Here is a 21,303-nt window from a genome sequence, read left to right as displayed (position 1 = left end):
AGCTTTTATTATTTTGTTATTTTGCAAACATCGGTGCAATTTAAACACAAATAATTACAACAACAATGTTATTAATGTTAATAATTGTATTGACTTTTAATTTTCCAATTTAATTGTAGGATTTTTATGACAAAGGCATGTGTTTATGATGACACAGGACAGGATTCCGGAACGTCGTAACTTGCTTCTCCAAACAACTCAACTGTGTCCATTGTCATGGCAACCACATAGTCAGTGGGACAAATGCAGCTTGTGTAGATTTCTATGATTTCATCGTCAGAAAGCACTCGAGGCCACATCATGAAGTTTCCGACACTTCCACTGAAATCATAAAAGTGAGAAAGTTTAAATTTTGTCAAAATTAAAATAAAGTTGGTTCTGAAAAATGTACACGAAATGTTGCCTTAAAAATCCATAACCTAACTTTGAACTTTGACTTTATGTTCATCATTAAAGCATTTTAGGCTCAAAAACCAATATTAACAATCAGTTAACGAGAGCGACCCCAGCCACCAGTTGCTCTGATAAGAGCTCAAACTGTCTGTCCATCATTTTTCTTTTCAAAAAATGAAATTAATTTATTTGGTGGCAGATAACAAAATCTTACAATTAACTTAGATGTTGCATTATCTCCATAATTTAGTCTAATTTTAAACACGCTCACACCTGAACGATTGACGAGCATTAAGACCACCAGCATTTAGAGAATCTTGTTCCTGTGCCAAAATTAAAGTGCCCCCTCCAGTGGTAGGACTGGTGGAGACATATTCAGTGTCGGTTAGAATTCCGTTAACATATGCTGATTTCTGGGTTGGGTTGAATGATACACAAACATGTTCCTGTTTGAAACAAAATTAAAATTTCACTTTTTATTTTCTTAGTAACTGCCTTTGCCAACTGTTCACTAAATAGGAGGCAGATTGTCAGTACAAAAAATATATGTTTGAATGCATTGGAAGGTTATTTCCTTACAAATCACAGTATGTTTGCCTGCAACTCAAACCCAAATCACAAAAATTTAGATTTCATACATGTGGTAAAAGAAGAAAAAACATCGGGTATTTTTACTTAAACTTTGAAAAAGTTCTTCAATAAGACATGATTACATGATTAGGGTGGATTACATATTAATCTTTACTTTTGTGTATTTGTAACAAAATATTTTCAGTCTTACCAGAGTATTAATGTTGATTGGTGCATTGAGGTTGGTGTTCTTATTGGCGACATGCAACGCTAAATTGGTTGTGGAAGTGAAAAAAATCAGAAAATCATTGTTTAAATGACTAGTTCCTGCATAGCTTGCGACAGCAAAGTCGTGTGAAAAATCTGTTGCGTTTATCCATGCACAAGCCGTAGCTGCTTTGAGACTAGGTACGTGTCGACGGTACATCACATAGTCATTGATTTGATTCCGGTTTGGAAAGTTGAAGGTCACTGAAGGACAAACTGAAAAAAAGATTTAGGAATGGTTTTTGCTTGTTTTTGCTGAGCAAGTATTTGCAAATATTTAGCCAACATTATGTTTGTGATATTTATTATATTTTTGCAACCCATCGGTCAAGATATAATAATTTTAATGTTTTTGTATAAATATGTTGTGATTTTAATAAATTGTAACCTTGTTTTCTTGGGTTTGTAAGTAATTCAACTTTGCTCTTCAGATTGTAAATTTCCCCTTCAAGTTCTGGTGCAAGTGGGGCTGTGAATAATTAGAATAGATTTTAGTTAATCTGATGAGAACATAGTTTCATGTTTAATTTTTACAATTCCTTATGTCAACTTCATTGACATATTTAATATTTTTGAGTTTGGTTTAAATCACTCACGTCCTGGAGGTCCCGGGAACCCTCGCAAACCTACAGAAAACAATTGGTTTAGTTTGGCTGTAGTTCGTAAATTGTAAACTTAACAAAATCAACTCAATGCATGTATAGCAATAAAAAGTGCTGCAGTGTTTATTGCTTTGCAATCCTTGCATGATATAAATTATAAACTGCTATAGTGATTGTAATTTTGTAACCAAAAAAGTAATTAATTATGTTTTAGTTCATAGTTATATATTCCAACCTTCCAAATAAGGTTCTTGTCCTGGCAGGTTTGAGATGGGAGCACATAGTTGTAACTTGTTGCATTCCTGGGATGAACTGCCGGCAATAAGAAGAAGGCTGACCCCAAAGTATTGGATGAACTTCATCATGCTTCACCACAATGTATGTCTGATATGTAAAGTTGCAAAACATAACAAAAACCAACAAGAAAAAGGTTTAAATGTTTAAAAATTGTTGGAAAATGCAAACACTTAATTCTTGTTTAGTTTTCATTAAATGTTCGAAATACATTTGCTACAAATTTCATTTTCAACTATGAAATAAAAATTTCGCAATAATTTCACAAAATTCAACTTACCTGATAGCTTTTGTCGTTGCGATAGTTTTCTGACCTCCAATGTGAATACCTGCCTTCGCTCCATGGTGTTTTATAGAAAACCTCTGGTGTTTTCCACCTTTAATCCTCTGCAAATCATGATATTGTGACCTTTAAGTTCACGCTTTGGTATAATTTGAGGTTTGTTAATCCTCTCGTAGCCAGTTTGACATTTCATATCTTGTGCAGATTTTATCCTAATATGGAAAGTTAAACTCACAATGTTGGAAGTGCCTGAGGCTAGTTTTCGTTGCAAGCGATGGTATGGCTCTGACATTTCAAGTTCATGCAGCTTTCAACTTACTATGGTCAGGTACAAAATTGAAAAATTTACTGTTGTGAAAATAATCATCAGTTTGATTAATCCAGTTAAACTTTAATGCATCTTTAATACTGGTGTTAATGTTACGTCAAAGAATTGTGCGACTTGAACATTTCATTTCTGGTGCAACTAAATTTTACTTTCAGATTTTTGTGTGTAAGCTTGTGTTGCAATAACATCACATATTTGATTCATTTCCAGCTTTTATTATTTTGTTATTTTTCAAACATCGGTGCAATTTAAACACAAATAATTACAACAACAATGTTATTAATGTTAATAATTGTATTGACTTTTAATTTTCCAATTAAATTGTAGGATTTTTGTGACAAAGGCATGTGTTTATGATGACACAGGACAGGATTCCGGAACGTCGTAACTTGCTTCTCCAAACAACTCAACCGTGTCCATTGTCATGGCAACCACATAGTCAGTGGGACAAATGCAGCTTGCATAGATTTCTATGATTTCATCGTCAGAAAGCACTCGAGGCCACATCATGAAGTTTCCGACACTTCCACTGAAATCATAAAAGTGAGAAAGTTTAAATTTTGTCAAAATTAAAATAAAGTTGGTTCTGAAAAATGTACACGAAATGTTGCCTTGAAAATTCATAATTTAACTCAGAGCTGTTATTTTATGTTCTCTATTATAACATTTTAAGCTCAAAAATCAATATTAATAATTAGTTGACGTTTCCGTCCCCAGTCACCAGTTGCACTGATGAGAGTTGACAGCTTAAACTTTCTGCAGCCAACTGATGTTAACTTACTTTTACAATAATTAATGTGCATCGATTGCCTGGAAAGTAAAAAAATACCTGAACGATTGACGAGCATCAAGACCACCGGCATTTAGAGAATCTTGTTCCTGTGCCAAAATTAAAGTGCCCCCTCCAGTGGTAGGACTGGTGGAGACATATTCAGTGTCGGTTAGAATTCCGTTAACATATGCTGATTTCTGGGTTGGGTTGAATGATACACAAACATGTTCCTGTTTGAAACAAAATTAAAATTTCACTTTTTATTTTCTTAGTAACTGCCTTTGCCAACTATTCACTAAATAGGAGGCAGATTGTCAGTACAAACTTGTGGTAAAAGAAGAAAAAACATCGGTATTTTTACTTAAACTATGAAAAAGTTCTTCAATAAGACATGATTACATTGATTAGGGTGGATTACATATTAATCTTTACTTTTGTGTATTTATAAGAAAATGTTATCTGTCTTACCAGATTGTTAATGTTGATTGGTGCATTGAGATTGGTGTTCTTATTGGCGACATGTAACCCTAAATTGGTTGTGGAAGTGAAAAAAATTAGGAAATCATTGTTCAAATGACTAGTTCCTGCATAGCTTGCGACAGAAAAGTCGTGTGAAAAATCTGTTGCGTTTATCCATGCACAAGCCGTAGCTGCTTTTAGACTAGGTACGTGTCGACGGTACATAACATAGTCATTGATTTGATTCCGGTTTGGAAAGTTGAAGGTCACTGAAGGACAAACTGAAAAAAAGATTTAGGAATGTTTTTTGCTTGTTTTCACCGAGCAAGTATTTGCAAATATTTAGCCAACATTATGTTTGTGATATTTATTATATTTTTGCAATCCATCAGTCAAGATATAATAATTTTAATGTTTTTGTGTAAATATGTTGTGATTTTAATAAATTGTAACCTTGTTTTCTTGGGCTTGTAAGTAATTCAACTTTGCTCTTCAGATTGTAAATTTCCCCTTCAAGTTCTGGTGCAAGTGGGGCTGTGAATAATTAGAATAGATTTTAGTTAATCTGATGAGAACATAGTTTCATGTTTAATTTTTACAATTCCTTATGTCAACTTCATTCACATATTTAATATTTTTGAGTTTGGTTTAAATCACTTACGTCCTGGAGGTCCAGGGAATCCTCGCAAACCTACAGAAAACAATTGGTTTAGTTCGGCTGTAGTTCGTAACTCCAGTAGAAAGTAACATATTGCTCATAGCATTGCAATCATCATCATATTATGAACAAGCAGCACTTAAACAAATAACGAACAAAGTTTTGCACGTAAATTTGAATCAAATTTGTCAATGGATTTTTTCAGAAAACAACAAACGTTCCAACCTTCCAAATATGGTTCTTGTCCTGGCAGGTTTGAGATGGGAGCACATAGTTGTAACTTGTTGCATTCCTGGGATGAACTCACGGCAATAAGAAGAAGGCTGACCCCAAAGTATTGGATGAACTTCATCATGCTTCACCACAATGTATGTCTGACATGTAAAGTTGCAAAACATAACAAAAAACAATAAAAAAAGGTTTAAATGTTTAAAAATTGTTGGAAAATGCAAATACTTGATTCTTGTTTAGTTTTTATTAAATGTTCGAAATACATTTGCTACAAATTTCATTTTCAACTTTGAAATAAGAAGTTTGCAATAATTTCACAAAATTCAACTTACCTGATAGCTTTTGTCGTTGCGATAGTTTTCTAACCTCCAATGTGAATACCTGCCTTCCCTCCATGGTGTTTTATAGAAAACCTCTGGTGTTTTCCAACCTTTAATCCTCTTAACGAATCGCGTTTTTTAAATAAGACGGGATTTAGTTACAACTTGTAACACCAGGGATTAGTGGTACTTTCACCACTTCAGTTGTGAACTCCCCTCTAACCGGTGTCGCATTTCATATTCCGTGTAGGTTTTATCCATATATGGAAAGGTGAACACGGTTTAAATCTCGATTTGTTTAAAGTCTCCCCGCGAGGCATGTTTTCGTCCGTCGGCGTCCACGTCATTGCAGATCTTGTTGTTGACGTTCGGCGCGATGCGATGCTGAACCTTGGGTCATTAGAGAGATCTCTGACTTCAAACAACGACCAGAAAATGGAAAATATGTAACTTAAAATCTGGCTTCCGTTGGGGTTTGAACTCCCAACCTTCAGTTTTCCTGGCAACTGTTCGCACCACTTTGACCGTTTTTGTACGAGAATGTTGATTTCCTCCTGTTTTTCGTAATCGTGATATGGTCACGCAACTTCTAAACCTACTTAAATTTTTACGGATGTGAACGTGCAAATATTAATGCCGATAAACTTTCGCCCGCCATTGTCTTCTTGCGCATTTGTTTCTTTATATATTGTGGCTGGTTGTGTTTTTACTGTGGTTGCAGTGTGTCTGAGACAGCATGGAAGCTGTTACTTTGCCTTGCAAACATAGTTGTTAGTTAAATTTGCCGCGTTGTTCACGTCTATGGACCAAAATTTGTGCAACCTTAAATTAATATATGCCGTTTGCGCATTGCTCAAGAAAGTTGTTTTTTTTACAGAAATTCGTGATTGTGTAATGCGACGTACTGGTGTTGGTACAGAAGGAGTTGGAATGAATAAAATATTGCTGGGGTTAAAGTTTGGTGTTGTACGTGACATGCGACCAACAGCGTTTATATATCTTCGAAATGTTCTTCCTGTGTTGTTGTTTGTGTCCAAGTGGCTGATCCAATAAAACATGGTTTAATCGGGCATAATGTCATCTATGCCTTTATCGGTGCCGAAATGCGCACATACATGAACATGAGCATCATTTATGGAATGGCCACCAATGCAATCCTTGAAGGTTATATCAAGTAAGACATGGCAGTATTTTGTTACATCAAACCACTTCTATTGGGAAGTGCGTCTTAATAGCAGCGGTAACGTTATTTAAATATTTCAATCTAAAGTTAACGAAATCATTACGATATCGCATTGCTTGATTGGAAACACGATAAACATTAAAATCACAATACGTTTGTTAACGCCCTCTAGCGAGTTTTGAACATTATTGGAACGGCCGTTAGATCGCGCAGTTGTTCCAGGTATCACGATTGCAGGTTACTTCTTCTGACTGGGGCAGTTTCGTTTTCGAATTGTCAGAAAGTTGGCGTGGCGTACGTAATTTCTCAACTATTTGCAATGCAGTTTAGTGTGTAATGTAGTTTAGGATAAAGTGCAGCACTTAGTACTGTATAGCTAACACAATATTATCATTATGGTATTCAGAAATGTTAACTTGCACAATTTAACATTGGAATTGTTTTGTTTTTTATCTTACTGTGTTTCCTGCGGTACCCAACCAAACAGTTATCAATCGTAACATACAATATGTGATTCAATGCTTAAGTTGTGAAAGAAATTAATTTATATGCATCACAACAATATCAACTTTGTGTTTTGTTTTTTATTCATAGAAATTATTTTGATTGTAAAATATATATGAAGGAAAAGTATGTAGTGTTTGCTGCTATTTGTCCAAGCAATGATGGCTGTTAAAAATGCCCACAACACATACAATAATGGCAACCTTTCACCTCTTTTACTGTTGTGGAGATACAGGATCGGCGCTTTCAAATTATTCGTCTTGTTCCTTTTCGTCTCCAATCTATTCTACTTTGCCGTGAGATTTGTGGAACTTTCAAATACCGTGCGAAGATTGGAACACGAAAAATCAGTGCTTAGTAAAAATCTTCAAGAAAAAACGACAAGAGTCGTAAAAGATGAAAAACAAGCTGAAGCAAAATCTGACCAGAAACCACAGTTGGTTTATTCACAAGTAACTTGTTTTTTTTACATGTATATATATATCGACATTTAACATACATATACACATTCTGATGTGATTGAAAAAAAGGATGCTCTGTGCTCATATGTAAAAATTATCAGTAATGCTAATACATAAAACCTGGACCTGATATTTTGTGTGTAAGCAGAGGCTGGGTTTTTGACTTCCTTGCATAAGTCGCTTGTGATTTACAACACCATGTAAAACAGCCTCATTAAATTTACAGAAAAAATATTACCCATACATCTTCAATGAACCTGATAAATGTAAAGACGAAAACGGAAACGAGGTGCCTGTATTTCTATTGATTGTTGTAAAATCTACAACAGCCCAGTTCGATCGAAGGCGGTCCATTCGCGACACTTGGGGAAATGAATCTAATGTAAACGGAATAATTTTGAGAAGGTGAGAGTTCATTCATACAATTATTCAATCCAGCTGCAATGCATGGGCTGCCAAGCCTGCAAACCTAATGATCGCGATACGATAGCTGTGATCGCCAAGCAAGGACCTGCACAGTGGGGCAATCCTGCCAATCATGCCATTGCATGAAATATTACTACAATTATCCAATTCAGTTTTTTTTTAAGCTGCAGACAGAGTGTACACACTGGTTCTACCTGTAAGGTATCATCAGTGCAGCTGTTAACTGTGGCACTGTGCTAGCTTTTAAACCAGCAGGCACAGAGATTCCCACTTTGTGGTAACTTTTGGTCAATGTTCTATTGGGTACAAAACTAGGTATATACGAATCAACAGAGACGAACCACCGTGGAGTGCACTATGGCCAAACTACTGCTTGGTATCCGATAGTGCTGCATGCACATAATATTTGTTTTTTTCCAATTTTATGAATTATTGTATGCATTTAATGATTTTTATTATTATTACGTCACAATATAAAAATATGCAAATTTGCTTTTAAGAATTTTTCTGGTTGCCAAATCTGATGACTTGAAGAAACAAGCTTTGTTGGAGCGTGAGGTGGAGGAATATCACGATATAATCCAAGGCGACTTTCACGACTCATTCAGAAACTTGACGATTAAAGACATTATGTTCATGAGGTGGATGGTGACGTATTGTCCACAAGCAAAGTTCATTTTTAAGGTCAGTTGTTGGAGATTTTAAAGTTTTCTTGGTAATGTCGATAGCATTAATGGTTGCCCAACCAGCAAGCTATTTTTTCATGTAGATTTTTTTATGCAGATAAATGGTTTTGATAAACTTTTACCCTGAAAATTGTAAAAAGACATTTTATGTTTCATCGACGTTGCATATTTATGTTTGTAAAAATCGTGGACAATTGCGTGGAGCTATGTGACCCTAAATACTTGTCAAATTGTTATCAGGAAACTTGTGATATATTGTATGGGGTGATGTGTGGGAAATTTAACATATTTCCTGTTTACTTTTGATAAAGAGTTGACAAAAACTGTCGATAATTGTTAGAAAATTCTGTTAGATTACATCCCTAAGCATGTAATATATGCACTCTGCCCGGAATCGAACTTAACAAATAGATAATGTTAAAAAAGAAAAGAAATTACACATTTGTCAAACATTCCAGACCGAAGATGTCATTGTGTTTATAATAATGGGCTTGTAGTGGTTGAAAGTGCTTAAGGACTCGGCAAAGTAGTAACTACATTCCACTACCAACACAAATTGTTCAACCACGCTCAGGTGGAACTGCCAGATGAAAAAACATTGGTTGCTCGATAACTTCCTGTTCCAGATGAGAATTTAAATACAATCTTTATTTGGAAAAGTGCAGATTGCATTCAAAACCTTTATAGTTGCTTTTTTTTGCAATTTAAACATTTGTAGAAAAACAAAGGTAAAATGTTTGCATGCATAACATTGGATGGCATTAAACACATTAATCTTTTTGCTTAAAGTTGTGGTCGTGATAATATCATGTGGTTGTCACCTCACACTCTGGTGCAATGTCATTCATATGAAAAAGGCAACACAAGATTAAACTCAACTAATTTTGATAGAACAATAACGCCTTAAACTTTGGCCTCGTTGCTGTTTCGTTAAACTTCCTGTGTTTGATAATTATGTCAAAGGTTTGTGAACGAAACCAATTCATTATAATTGTGTATGTTGGCACTGCTGGTACAACAATGTATTATGGGTAACACTGAAAACATTGTAATTTGTCCAACACAAAATGTAGCGATGTAAGATTGTTGTGTACATGTAAAAACTCAGCCACTGCCCAAACAATTGTGTTTTAATTGTTGAAAGGATGTCAGGCATCGGTAAAACAGCACATTAGTTCTTGGAACTACAATATTGCAAACAATCAATTGAATTTTAAAATTCTGTGTGAGAAAGAAATTTAGGAGTTTGTCCAAACATTTGGTGACAAATTTACAATGAGGAAGTTACTGGCTGGTGTGGGCCTGACCCTTTGTAAGGTGAAAACCACAAAACAGGATACATCGACTCACACCAAACCACACTAACATATAACATTTCAAAACCTTGACATTTCAAAACCAAAATTTCAGGCCATGAGGTTTGTGTGCAATTTGTAACTTGTGTTTCATAAAGTTGTTGTTAATATGATCTTAGTGCATCAATTTGTTTGTGTTTGTCATAAAGTTGTTGTTAATATGATCTTATTGCATCAATTTGTTTGTGTTTGTTATAAGCACAACAAATGAGTCAAACTCTATGCTGCTCTGTGACAGACAATAAGTTATCGTCATGCATGGACGGTGACGTAATTTTGGCACCACCTTTAGTTTAACATAAACATAACGGTTTGTCCTGCTGTGTGGCTAATATGTCCAAACATAGCAGTTTCATCAAATATTCCAAACAGTTTCATATTTTATTGAATTGTTAATAAGGAGCATGATTTAATTCACAATTGTTACAACTTAAAACTGTAATAATCTTGCATGATGCCATAATTGTATGCTAATTTATTGTCCTTAATGGCATTGAATAACATAAAGGCTTGTATTATTGTAACACAATGTGCATTGTTTATGTAATAAAACTCATTAGAAAAGTTAAATTTTCTTCACAATATAAGTGCATTAATATTTGGAAAATTTCCTCCCAGCTTTGTTTAAAGTGAACCTAATTATTCCCATGAATATTTATGGGTCTAATGTACATACAAGGTTGTAAACTTGAACTGTGTTTTATCAATTATTTAAAGCCTTTAACTGTTCACCTGTTTAGCTTTTCGTGAAATATTATGCTTTGTTTTCACAAGTGTTGTCGTTATTTCAAAATAAAATAAGTTCCAGAGGAGGTTGAGATAAATGTTGAAATTTTGTGTTTGTGTTTCAGGGCGATGATGATGTTTTTGTGAACATTAACAACATCGTGGATTACCTTCTGTCTTTAAGCAAAGATGCCGCGAAAAATCTTTTTGCTGGAAGCGTTCTTTATCCGTCACCAAGGATAACGGACCCAAAAAGCAAATATTACGTTTCCACCAACTTATGGAGTGAAAAATATTACCCACCTTATGTGTCTGGTGGTGGCTTTGTGATGTCATCTTTGGTGTCAAAGAAGATTTTTGAGGTCACCAAAGTGACACCACTAATTCCAATCGATGACGCTTTTCTTGGCGTGTGTTTGAAAAAATTGGACATGAAGCCGCAGAATCACAAGGGTTTCAAAAGTTGGGGGGTGAATCGACCCAAGGACATCTGCATCTACCATGAGGTGATGACGCTCCATAAACTTAACAGTGAGGAAATGGTGGAAATGTGGAAGAAACTCCATGATTCTGACTTGAACGAATGCGCAAAGTCCTTTAAAGTTGTCAGTGGCAACGAGGATCAACATTCATGACCGTTATGAGTGTTTATTTGTTTGCTAAACAATTGTTGTTACTGTGAAAGCGACTAGTTTAATATTCTTCCCTGATTAACATTAGACCCAACGTGATCGAGTATATTTTACGTAAGGTGGGACGTAAGCTAATTCTTCAAAATTCCAGGTTGTTTCTTGCAGTTGATCTTAATTTCAATAATCTCGTAGTTCCTTTTTTAACAACTTTGCTAGTACTGCTTTTGTTAATCCATGTAAAAATCACAGGGTTTGTGCAACTTTTTAACTACTACCAATATTAAAATTAGCAGTAGAATGTGCTTTAACAGTTGTGCAATTTAATGATATCTGCTCGGCTGCCTTCAGAAATGTTTGTGTGTATTTTGGGTGCTTACTTAAATTCCCAACCCCTACTTGCGCAATATTGTTGTAATGATTCATCAGTTTGTTATCTGTTCGATGCAGATGACATTAAATGGGTGCTTCCTTTATTTGGCATTCCAAACACATCTTTTATAAGATGACTGGAATTAAAAGTTTTCATAAGTATTTATTCTGCTTCAAGCTACATTCTGGCCGCTCTGTGATTCTACAGAATCCAAAAACAATTATTTTGTAGCAAAGTTAAAGCAAAGATTGCATTAATTTTTTACTTTATGCCGATGATTGCTTGCATTTCCCGACAGTCAAACATTTTTACTTGGGTATTTGGAAGTCCTGTTTCCCGACCACTGTATGAATATCTTCTATATTTCTGCCTTTAATTGAGGGTCTTTCAGGTCGATTTCCAGTCACTTTCTGCATCCGAATATTGCAATGTGTCGTCAAACAATTGGAATTTTGTTCCTATTACGGCTAAAACAAATACTTTGCAATGTGTATGGAGTTGTGGAAATCGAACCAAGCACTGAATTTGAACTTTTATACTTTGCGCATGTGCATTTAGTATTTTCTTATTTCTTGTACAGTGCTGCACAAATTGCGGATCTTACTTTGGTGAATGTATTGATAATGTTGCTTCAATTGCCTAAAAACCTTGAAATGAATGTAAGACTTTGTTTTACAACATATTGGTTTCATGAAGTTTCGGTGTTGCTTTCCAATGTTAAATAATTGTTTAATTCTCGTCACGATTTGCTGCGTTTGTGATCATACACAACTATCAACTATTGTTTCACCACAAAAAGTTTCATTTAAAGTGTTTCTGTACCTCAGTTTATACTTATTACTCAATTAAACAAAATGTTGTTGTTTTTTAATGCTGTTTTTGCCTTCCAAGTTTCAAAACATTAGCAGTTTCTGTTGTTGACACATTTTAGTACCACAATCTCCCAAGAAGTGGTTGTGTCAGCTGATGAATTTGGAATTGAACGATGTGTTGAAAGCTCATTTATACTGTGACTGTTTGCTCAACCAACCATGTTTCATAAGCGCTTCTGACATTGTAACTAGAATATTAATATTTTTACTTTTCTTTGTCTTCAAATACTTACTAGAGTGTATTACACGGGTGTGTTACAAATAATAACTTTGTTTTTACCCGAATAACCCCAGCAAATAAGTATGTTTTGCTTCAACAAATAAAGTTTCCAAATATTTGGAAGTGAGCTGAGTGGCCCAGTTGTTCGTGAACAATGTAACAAAAAGGTTATTGTTACGTACCGGTTGTTGTTATGGTAACCGTAATACAAATTACCAAAATATAATATACCTACTTTTTTTAAATATTTCACCCGACAATGAATTACATTTTTGTTTGTCTTGTCACCACCTAGCGAAAACTTTATTCAACTGGGAAATCAGTTTTTGCGTTCTTCTGCTAAAGTTTGATTTTCAAAAAATTTGTTAATTGATTTGAAACGTTTAATTTAAGTAATTTCTTGTCGTTAAACCGATGAGCTGTGAATTGATGGAAACCAGTTTTGTTTTTACTTCAAGTGGAATTGTTCAAAAAAGAAAAAAACATCGCGCGTATTTTACGTAAAAATATCAACTGCTCTCGTAAAAATATCAACTATTTCTTGTCTGCGTGTTTTTGGTTTTTACTTATTTTTGCGAACTTTCTTTCTGTTTGTCATAAATCGATGATATTTTCTGTACATTAATTTAACAAAACAACATTTATAATTATATTTTTGTGTTGCCGCGAAACTGCATCACTCCATGACTTGATTTATCTTCACCGAGCTACAAAGATCGCAGACTGTTCGATGCGATCCTATGTTGCTACACAAATAAACTACAATAACTCGTATTTATTTTGCACACCTAGGCAACGTGTGACTTAATATTGATCGTCTGATTGATGTCGGTCGTCGGTTTATTCCGGTCAGGGAAACTGCAAGTTAAAACCATGTGTGCACAGAGGTCAGTTGAAGGTCGTCGTTTTAATACTTCCTTCTTTATTGTTTGTTGTGGTTTCGGGAATTCCGAGGAAACTTCCAGGTCACGTTGATAAAACACCATCAAGTGTTTATTGTAGGCGGCGTGACGCAGCAGGTGACGTGACGTAGCAGGTGACGTGACGTAGCAGGTGACGTAAGGTTAACTTTCCTCCACGAAATAGGTTTTAACGCTCGGTGGCCAGTGCAGACGAACGTTAGGTCGGTATTTTTGGATTCAATTGGTTTTGCTAATTTTTCCTCTGCAAATGTAAGTTGATGGAAGAAAAATAATGCAAAACTTATGCAACTAATGTTGTAACTGCAGACGTCACAACAGCACCAAATTGTGGTAGTAGTAAAACAAATTTGTTTTAAGATTCTCAACATATTTCGCTACGGACGAAAGTCCAGCCCTAAACATTTAACTTTTTGTTGCCGTGAAGCCATATATAAGAAAGGGGGAACACCCTCCGTGCTTCCCCTGTCATCCATCCACCGAGGGAACGCTTATTGTTTAATGAATGACGCACGTTAGCGTTGCCTTGGTAACCACTGGACCGCGCAAAAAAACATCCGGATGATGAAAATGGTTCGGAAATTCACACCCACGTGGGTCGACAGAAATCTTTTCTTAATTATGGTTTTTCCTGTAGTTCTTCTTTTTGTTTATTACGTCACAATCACTGCGTAAATTTCAGGCTTGTGTCGCGAGAATTTAGAAAATAGGAATGAAAAATAATGACAGGTTCGTTGAAAAAGGGTGTAAAATAGAATATTTTGTAAAATGACCGACGTCGCTTTGATCGATTCAAGTATATTTTTACATGTGGCGATCTATTTCAAAAATTCCTTTCTGTTTTAAGTTGCGGAAGTGAAGATGGGGAATTTATGTGGAATGATTATATAAGCGCGCGCGTCGCGATGTTCCACACCATCTACATCGACGTTCGGACGACTCGAGAAGAACACAGAAACAACATATCACAACAATGTGTCGTTTCACTTTCACCGGGATTTTAGTTGTTGTTGTTGGGTTCGCGTTTGTTTGTGAAGGCAAAAAGTTTTTGACAACAATATCGGATGAGAGCCGAGTAAGTTACAAGAGAAAACTACAAAATATCCGATCACAAAATGAAGATCTGATAGCAGTGAGGAAGGTGAGAATGTTGGTATTTGGAATAAAAAGATTAAGGTTGAAATCTGAACGCGACCTCTGTAATCGCCCCTAAATACTCCTTCATTTTCGGATTGAATTTCGAATGCTTGAATTCTGTATTTTGGTTCAGTTAGCGGTGAAAAGGGGCATTGATAAAATCCTTGATTTAATTAAATATTGCGTATGTTGTGTGTTTCAAAATTTCTGTTTTAACGTTTTTGTATGTGTTAATTAATTTACGAGGGGAGTTTTTGTGAAAAGCGAAACAAAAATATCGTTTTTTTTTTTCAGCTCGCTTTCGGAAAGAAAATAAAATCAAAAATCAACAGAGATTTGAAGAAACTTTTCATCACCGGCAAAATGAAGAAAATCATCGAGAAGTTTGGAAAAGGCCGCGTGCTGGCGTTTTACGTTTATCGACTGAAGGAATGGTACAAGGGATTAGGCAAGAGAGTTGGAAGGGTGGGTTCTCTTTTCGTTTCGGCGTCGAAACATTCTTGTTTGAGCGAAAGTGAATATCTGGATCGGTTTCAACCACGCGCATTCGAAAGCAAACAAACCAACAACAATTGATTTCTCGCCTACCACAAGGGGATCCCCCGCTCACATGACTCGATTATCAGCTTGAATTCAACACTCATTTTACATTGAACAATATAAAATATTTAATACTTACTATTAATTTGTGATATTTTTTTGACTGTTTCGTTTTTTACTTTTCAGAGAAGGCAGTTGAATTGTAATCTTCCCAAACCTAAGCTGATGAAACAGAAAGTTCGTTCTCATCAAGATCAGGTAGTTCAGTAAACGTGTCAGTTTGTCAGGTTTGATTAGGAGTTGTCACTAAACCACAGCGCATCGATTCTTGTTTGTGTTACAAAAAAATTACGGCAATTTAAATTGCAACACATTGTTGCAAGGTGTAGTATGTGTGTAACATATTGTTGCAAGGTGTAGTATGTGTGTAACACATCGTTGCAAGGTGTAGTATGTGTGTATATACATTGCAACACATTGTTGCAAGGTGTAGTATGTGTGTATTATACATTGCAACACATTGTTGCAAGGTGTAGTATGTGTGTATTATACATTGCAACTTTAACGAGATGACTAAAAACCTTAAGATTTGAAGAAACAAAAATTACGATTAATTTTCCGTTACAACAACAATATTTTATTTTCAGTCTTGCGATCCCGAGGCCGTCACTGACGATTGCCTGCAAGACTTGCAAATCGGAGCCAATACTTTACTCCAAGCAATACTCAACACAACAGAAGAAACCTACGACACAAAGGTAAATTGTGACGTAATTTACGTTGTTGTGATGTCACTTAGTCGCTTTGTTACGCTGCAGCTTACCGCTTAATGGACATTCCTCAGGAATCATGAATGTTTTTTTCAGGTAGAGAATTTGTTGAAAGACTTCAAAGAATTCGAAGAAAAAACGACGAAAAAGAAAAAGAGGAAGAAAAGATTGAGAAGAAAGAAAGTTAAACTTTACTCGATCTGCGGTGTCTTTGGTTCCAGAATTTATGACGTTTTGGATCAGTTTTCATGACAACGCTGTGTTACAATGCAAACGTCTCGCATTTTACTGGCAATTGGCTCGGACCTCAGCGGAAGCGTTGACGCCTCTGCTTGCTTGCATTCAGTTACAGCCGCAAATTTAAGCTCATTGTGTCGAGTATTTTTTGTTGTTATTATTTATTTAATGTTTTCTGCATATTTATTTAAACCCTGAGCTAACCCATTTGCTTCTGAATCCACGCCTAACTTATTTTAGCCGAAAATAAATGTTGTTGATGCAATAAAAAATATGCAAGATATTTGTGTCAATGTTTAACTTTCCGTGAAAAAAAAAAATTTACAATAAATGTGTTTGTGGGGAAAATCAGTCAACCGTTGAATCATTAAGCGGATTCGAATCCACGTGGAATTCGAAAAGAGCAATAAATCGAATATTAACAAAAATATTTGTGACGTCACAATGAAATAATAAGCCGGTTACCATCCGATTTGATTAATCAACTGAATGTTTTCGGCCAGAGGGAAATTTCGGCGGAGGAATTTCTTTTTCCTTTTATTTTCCCGTTAATCTCCGCAAGTGAAGGCGCTGATTAGAAATTGGTGATTTTGCCGGATAACCTTCACGTTTGCTTCAGTCTTGTTGGAAGTTCTTCCATTTCACATAAGTTCAGGTTGAAGTGTGGATAGCAAGGTAAGTGCTGTGAAACTTAAACATGCTAAATTGCTGATGGCAGAATAAACTTGGGAATATAATCAACAACATGGTCAGAATAATCCCTGACAACTGTTTCAAACCTGTCCCAACATTCTTGTGCTTGTTTGTGTGTTTGTGTGGTTTTTACTGCATCACGTGTCCCTCTTAGTTAAGATTCACCTCCATTCAACATAAATCTTTGGCGCCGAACCCTTAGTTAAGGCTCGTGTTGATTAAAATTAAGCACAAAGCGAATGGGATCACGTGATGTTATGAATGTTGGGGCGAAAATTTGAAACGGAAGTCTGGAATCTATTTGCGGGAAACACCCATTTTTATATCTGGGACGAGCTTTTAATTATTTTAAACAATTTACGTAAAGTTACGCTTAATTATGCCACTTGTTTATAACAAACATAACAACACAAATTTGTTTTAAACTTCCCATAAGTCCACCGTTGTTACCGCCACTAACTTAAAGATTGACCTTTGCTAGCAGTGTATGATATTAGCTCGATAGGAACTAATTCAACTTTAATATTTCATGTACGACCTCCAACAAATCCTGGAGCTCCCGCCGAATTTCACCAAAACCACCGAAGTCGCCTGGATCTGGATCTGGATCTGGATCTGGATCTGGATCTGGATCTGGATCTGGATCTGGATCTGGATCTGGATTATGGATTCTTGCTGAAAGTTATCGTATGTCACTTTGTGTATCTGTGTTAAGTCGCCTGTTAACTTAACTGTGTCCAGATCACAACACAAGCATCAACATACAATGGAGGCTGGAACTTGGCTCAGGTTAAGGTATGAAACTATGACGCCAGGTTAAGGTGAACTATTTTTTTATTTAGGAGATTGTTTTAATTCGTCGCATCCTATGTTAAATATTTGTGGAAGGCTCGCATTTGGTTTAAAACATATCAATGTAGGCTACTTGTGACGTAACATATAATATTGTGACGTAACAAGAAAGTCAGGCTGCTAGCAAGGGTTAGGTCTTGTTTCAAGAGGTAGAGGATTATTCAATGGGTGAGTTTAAATATTGTGTTGTTGACTCAACATTTACATAAAAAATCTTGAACCAGGGATATCTCCATGGATTTATTGATCTGGAATGTGGAACAATGGGCTTTGTTATGCATCCGTTTGTAAAACGCGTAACTATACCAAACAATATTGTCACTAAACACAAGGAAATTACCAATTCAAGTTTTGCAGGTTTTGAACTACACAATTTTGGAGGAAAATTTTAGGTTATGTAGATTGCATTCAAGTTTTCGGGCTCGGTGAATAAATGTTTACTTCCTGGACACACTAACGTCATCAGGGCCTAGTATGGTTGTGGTATGTTGCCGCCAATTGGTAAGGTTAAAACCAAGCTATAACCGGACAAATACAGGAGAACCGAATGTGCTAAGTGGAATATTTGGAATGGTTTCCATTGTTCGGATTCTATTGAACGTCACCTCCGGCGTCGGGTTAGTTGGAAACTGATACATTTGTTTTGAAACTTTTAATAAATGGTTTGAGCAGAGATTTTTAAGGTGGCGCCAACGCTCCCTACTGTTTAGCGCAAGGTGGTGCAAGAGAGCAATGTAGGTATGAGTAAGAACCGAATATTAAACTAACCACAGTTCCAACTTAACTGTTCAGGATGTCGTCGACCTTGTGGATTTCCTGACTGCTACGTATAAGCTACCTGACTGCATCTGCACCTTCATTCATTCGGTCGTGTCGTGGTTTCGAACAATGGACAAAGAGCTTCGACAACCAACCCAGCAGCTGATCCACTAACTCACCATCACACGTTAGTTTCCATACAAATCACAGGTTTTTTTCAGGTCGCTAATGTTTTTTGTTAGGCCCACTACATTTTTGACCACTTAAACCTGGACTTTTTCAAACAATATAGGTAGTTTCTTTATAAAGTTATTTTATTTATCCAGAGAAGAATTACTTAACTCATTTTAAATTTGCAACCAATCCTTGATAACTACGACCATAAGAACTAATGAATCATACGGGTGCTTAAACCGGGACACGGGATGTATGGTTAGCCAAGTTTTATGCAAAGCTTTTTTCAGGATTGTCTACGTCACACTTACGTCATCTGAACTCTGAACTCGTGAGAAACTACAGAATAGAACATACATAGCTGATGAACAGAAAGAGAGGTAAAAAATAAAATTGCGATTCAATAAATTTCGGCATTTGTTTTTAAACAAGCTATTAATTGCTATTGGAAATACGCGCACTCTCATCCTGGTGTATTCAGGAATGCTTTCCTGTCATAGGGTAGGTGTTTTCCTTCCCACCTCACCAGGAGGTGATGGTTTCAGTCTTGGGAAGTTTTCATCCACTTGACAAATTAAGGTGAGTGTTGTAACTAGAATAGAAAGACAAATTTCTTAGTTTTGCGGTCAAACTATATTTTTCTATTGAATAATAAGAACATTAGATCATTAGCAGCAAACCTGGATACGATAAACTACACGTTATTTACGTGCAGCCATACTTCGATGGATGTCTAACCGGATGACCGGAACGTACTGACCGAAAGAGGGCGCTGTAAGACAAGGTACTTAATTCCTTGCAGTCTCGGCAAAATCAGGACCATAAGATGTCTTAATTTTGTGCAAAGCTTTTCCAGGGTGTTCTCCCGTAATACTTACGTCATAATTAACCCTGAAAACATATAAGACAGAGGGAAAATTCCGTGGGCAGAGGGAAAGTGACAGCGATTGTAAGATTGTGGGGTTCCTTAAATGTCGACATTTTTCTCCCTAAAAGGAGTAATCTGTTTGTTTACTATATTGAACATACGCATGTTTTTATATACAGGATGACTGGTGAATTCAGGAATGCTTTCCTGTTACGGTGTAGGTGTTTCTCATTCTACCTTCCATCGGCACAAGGGGAACTTAAAAAGGTGATCTTCGAGACAAATTGACGAAAAAAGGGTCAAAGAGTAAATATTGTTATGGAAAAATTATTTCGTAGTTGATGGGGAATAAAACTCATTCCGGGATATTCGACTGGAGAATAATCAACAACACGGGCAGAATAACCCTTAGAACACCTGACAACTGTTTCAAACCTGTCCCAACATTCTTGTGCTTGTTCGTGTGTTTGTGTGGTTTTACTGCATCACGTGTTCCTGTTAGTTAAGATTCACCTCCTTTCAATATAAATCTTTGGCGCCGAACCCTTAGTTAAGGCTCGTGTTGATTAAAATTAAGCACAAAGCGAATGGGATCACGTGATGTTATGAATGTTGGGGCGAAAATTTGAAACGGAAGTCTGGAATCTATTTGGTGGTAATAAAAAAACTTACTGGATAAAAATCTACCACTGATAACGCAATTGCCTGTCAACTTGTGGATAGAACTTTTGCCGGAGTTTATCAAGTTTAGCTCAATAGGAACTAATACAACTTTAATATTTCATGTACGACGACGAACAATTCCTGGAGCTCTCGTCAAATTCCACCAAAACCACCAAGAGCTTCTCCAACCAATCCAGCAGCTGATCCACCACCAACTCTTCACCACACGCAAGTTCCACACAAGTCTCAGGTCCTTTGAATATTATGAGCTTTGGTTTTATTGAATATTATGCCTGGTAGCGTTATGTTAAAAATTACGCGAACGTTTGTTTGAAGCAAAGTGGATATTTGTTGTTCAGCGATGTATTTGTAACCTGGTGGTCAAAACCGGTTTCGAGTTTCTACAAACTTACAGGATGCGAAGGCGTTGTAGAGAGATCAATTTTTTGTGTTTAAATTTAAATTATTGTCCTTATTTTTAGGAAACATCTCCGATATTTTGGGAGATTCCTGCAGACGTTGACTGTATGTCGGGCCTTTCCCACATTGTACTTTATTATCCTGTTTTATTTCGTACATTGATATTTGTATTGTTACGTCACACATATAGGGAGGGGGGTTGCCGGCAACTAGGGGAGGGGGGGCCATGGGGGGAGGGTCATTGTGTTGTGTGAACTATTTTGTCGTGAATAAAACCTTCCGCTTACTTTTGTGTGGGATTAACCAGAAGCATTTTGATCAGAAAGCCGAAGCTTGTATTGTAGACATTGAGCAGTCTTTCCGAACATCGCTGTGTTCATCATCAGTGCTAACTCTTAATTCAATGAGTTGCAAATATGCTTGAGCATTCTTAATATTTTATTCGGTGCGACCGGATTTGATGACTGAAAACTTTTACGAGTGGGCTTTTGGTAATCTACTTCCGGCTTCATCATACTGGTTCCGGTCCAGGGGCCCATGAATATCAGCAATTAAAAATGCGTTTATACGCGATTATTTACTGTTACTTTAGTAATGCAGGGGGGCGACAACCATTTCAATAACCTGTTGTCAGAGCTATGTCAAAATGTAGATGCGG

At 36.2% G+C, this 21,303-nt stretch overlaps 2 protein-coding genes across 4 annotated transcripts; one reads left to right on the top strand and one right to left on the bottom strand.

The window, feature by feature from the left end:
* Nucleotides 1–4: 4 nt before the first annotated feature.
* LOC145907923 (serum amyloid P-component-like) lies at nt 5–5,418 on the bottom strand. 3 transcript variants are annotated; one of them, XM_082995041.1, is made up of 7 exons: nt 5,190–5,418; nt 4,852–5,000; nt 4,630–4,659; nt 1,619–1,699; nt 1,175–1,446; nt 667–839; nt 5–321 (listed from the first exon to the last, which is right to left on the bottom strand). In XM_082995041.1, the coding sequence occupies exons 2-7, from the start codon at nt 4,979–4,981 to the stop codon at nt 144–146; spliced, it is 864 nt and encodes a 287-aa protein (XP_082851167.1). In that variant the 5' UTR covers nt 4,982–5,000; nt 5,190–5,418; the 3' UTR covers nt 5–143. The 3 variants fall into 3 exon arrangements, with proteins under 3 accessions (XP_082851167.1, XP_082851168.1, XP_082851166.1); XM_082995042.1 differs by lacking the exons at nt 4,630–4,659; nt 4,852–5,000; nt 5,190–5,418 and adding exons at nt 1,827–1,856; nt 2,068–2,216; nt 2,407–2,531; XM_082995040.1 differs by lacking the exons at nt 5–321; nt 667–839; nt 1,175–1,446; nt 1,619–1,699 and adding exons at nt 2,943–3,266; nt 3,567–3,739; nt 3,978–4,249; nt 4,422–4,502.
* A 1,540-nt stretch (nt 5,419–6,958) lies between these two features.
* LOC145907911 (beta-1,3-galactosyltransferase 1-like) lies at nt 6,959–13,095 on the top strand. The gene is made up of 4 exons (XM_082995021.1): nt 6,959–7,316; nt 7,552–7,730; nt 8,252–8,435; nt 10,644–13,095. Exons 1-4 carry the CDS (start codon nt 7,023–7,025, stop codon nt 11,151–11,153), a joined length of 1,167 nt encoding a protein of 388 aa, XP_082851147.1. The 5' UTR covers nt 6,959–7,022; the 3' UTR covers nt 11,154–13,095.
* The last annotated feature ends 8,208 nt before the right edge of the window (nt 13,096–21,303 follow it).

Source organism: Ascidia mentula, chromosome 7, assembly GCF_947561715.1.
Source record: "Ascidia mentula chromosome 7, kaAscMent1.1, whole genome shotgun sequence".
Lineage (NCBI taxonomy): Eukaryota > Metazoa > Chordata > Ascidiacea > Phlebobranchia > Ascidiidae > Ascidia > Ascidia mentula.
Note: the sequence above shows the minus strand (reverse complement) of the source record. Positions and strands in the feature narration are given on the sequence as shown.

What these genes read in the sequence shown, in the direction of transcription:
- LOC145907911 (XM_082995021.1), top strand. Translation starts at nt 7,023, where the DNA reads ATGATGGCTGTTAAAAATGCCCACAACACATACAATAATGGCAACCTT. An exon ending in CACAGTTGGTTTATTCACAA is followed by an intron (nt 7,317 to 7,551) that starts GTAACTTGTTTT and finishes TTAAATTTACAG; the next exon opens with AAAAAATATTACCCATACAT. An exon ending in AACGGAATAATTTTGAGAAG is followed by an intron (nt 7,731 to 8,251) that starts GTGAGAGTTCAT and finishes TTTGCTTTTAAG; the next exon opens with AATTTTTCTGGTTGCCAAAT.
- LOC145907923 (XM_082995041.1), bottom strand. Translation starts at nt 4,981, where the DNA reads ATGATGAAGTTCATCCAATACTTTGGGGTCAGCCTTCTTCTTATTGCC. An exon ending in ACAAGAACCATATTTGGAAG is followed by an intron (nt 4,660 to 4,851) that starts GTTGGAACGTTT and finishes TGTTTTCTGTAG; the next exon opens with GTTTGCGAGGATTCCCTGGA. An exon ending in TACAAACCCAAGAAAACAAG is followed by an intron (nt 1,447 to 1,618) that starts GTTACAATTTAT and finishes TCTTTTTTTCAG; the next exon opens with TTTGTCCTTCAGTGACCTTC.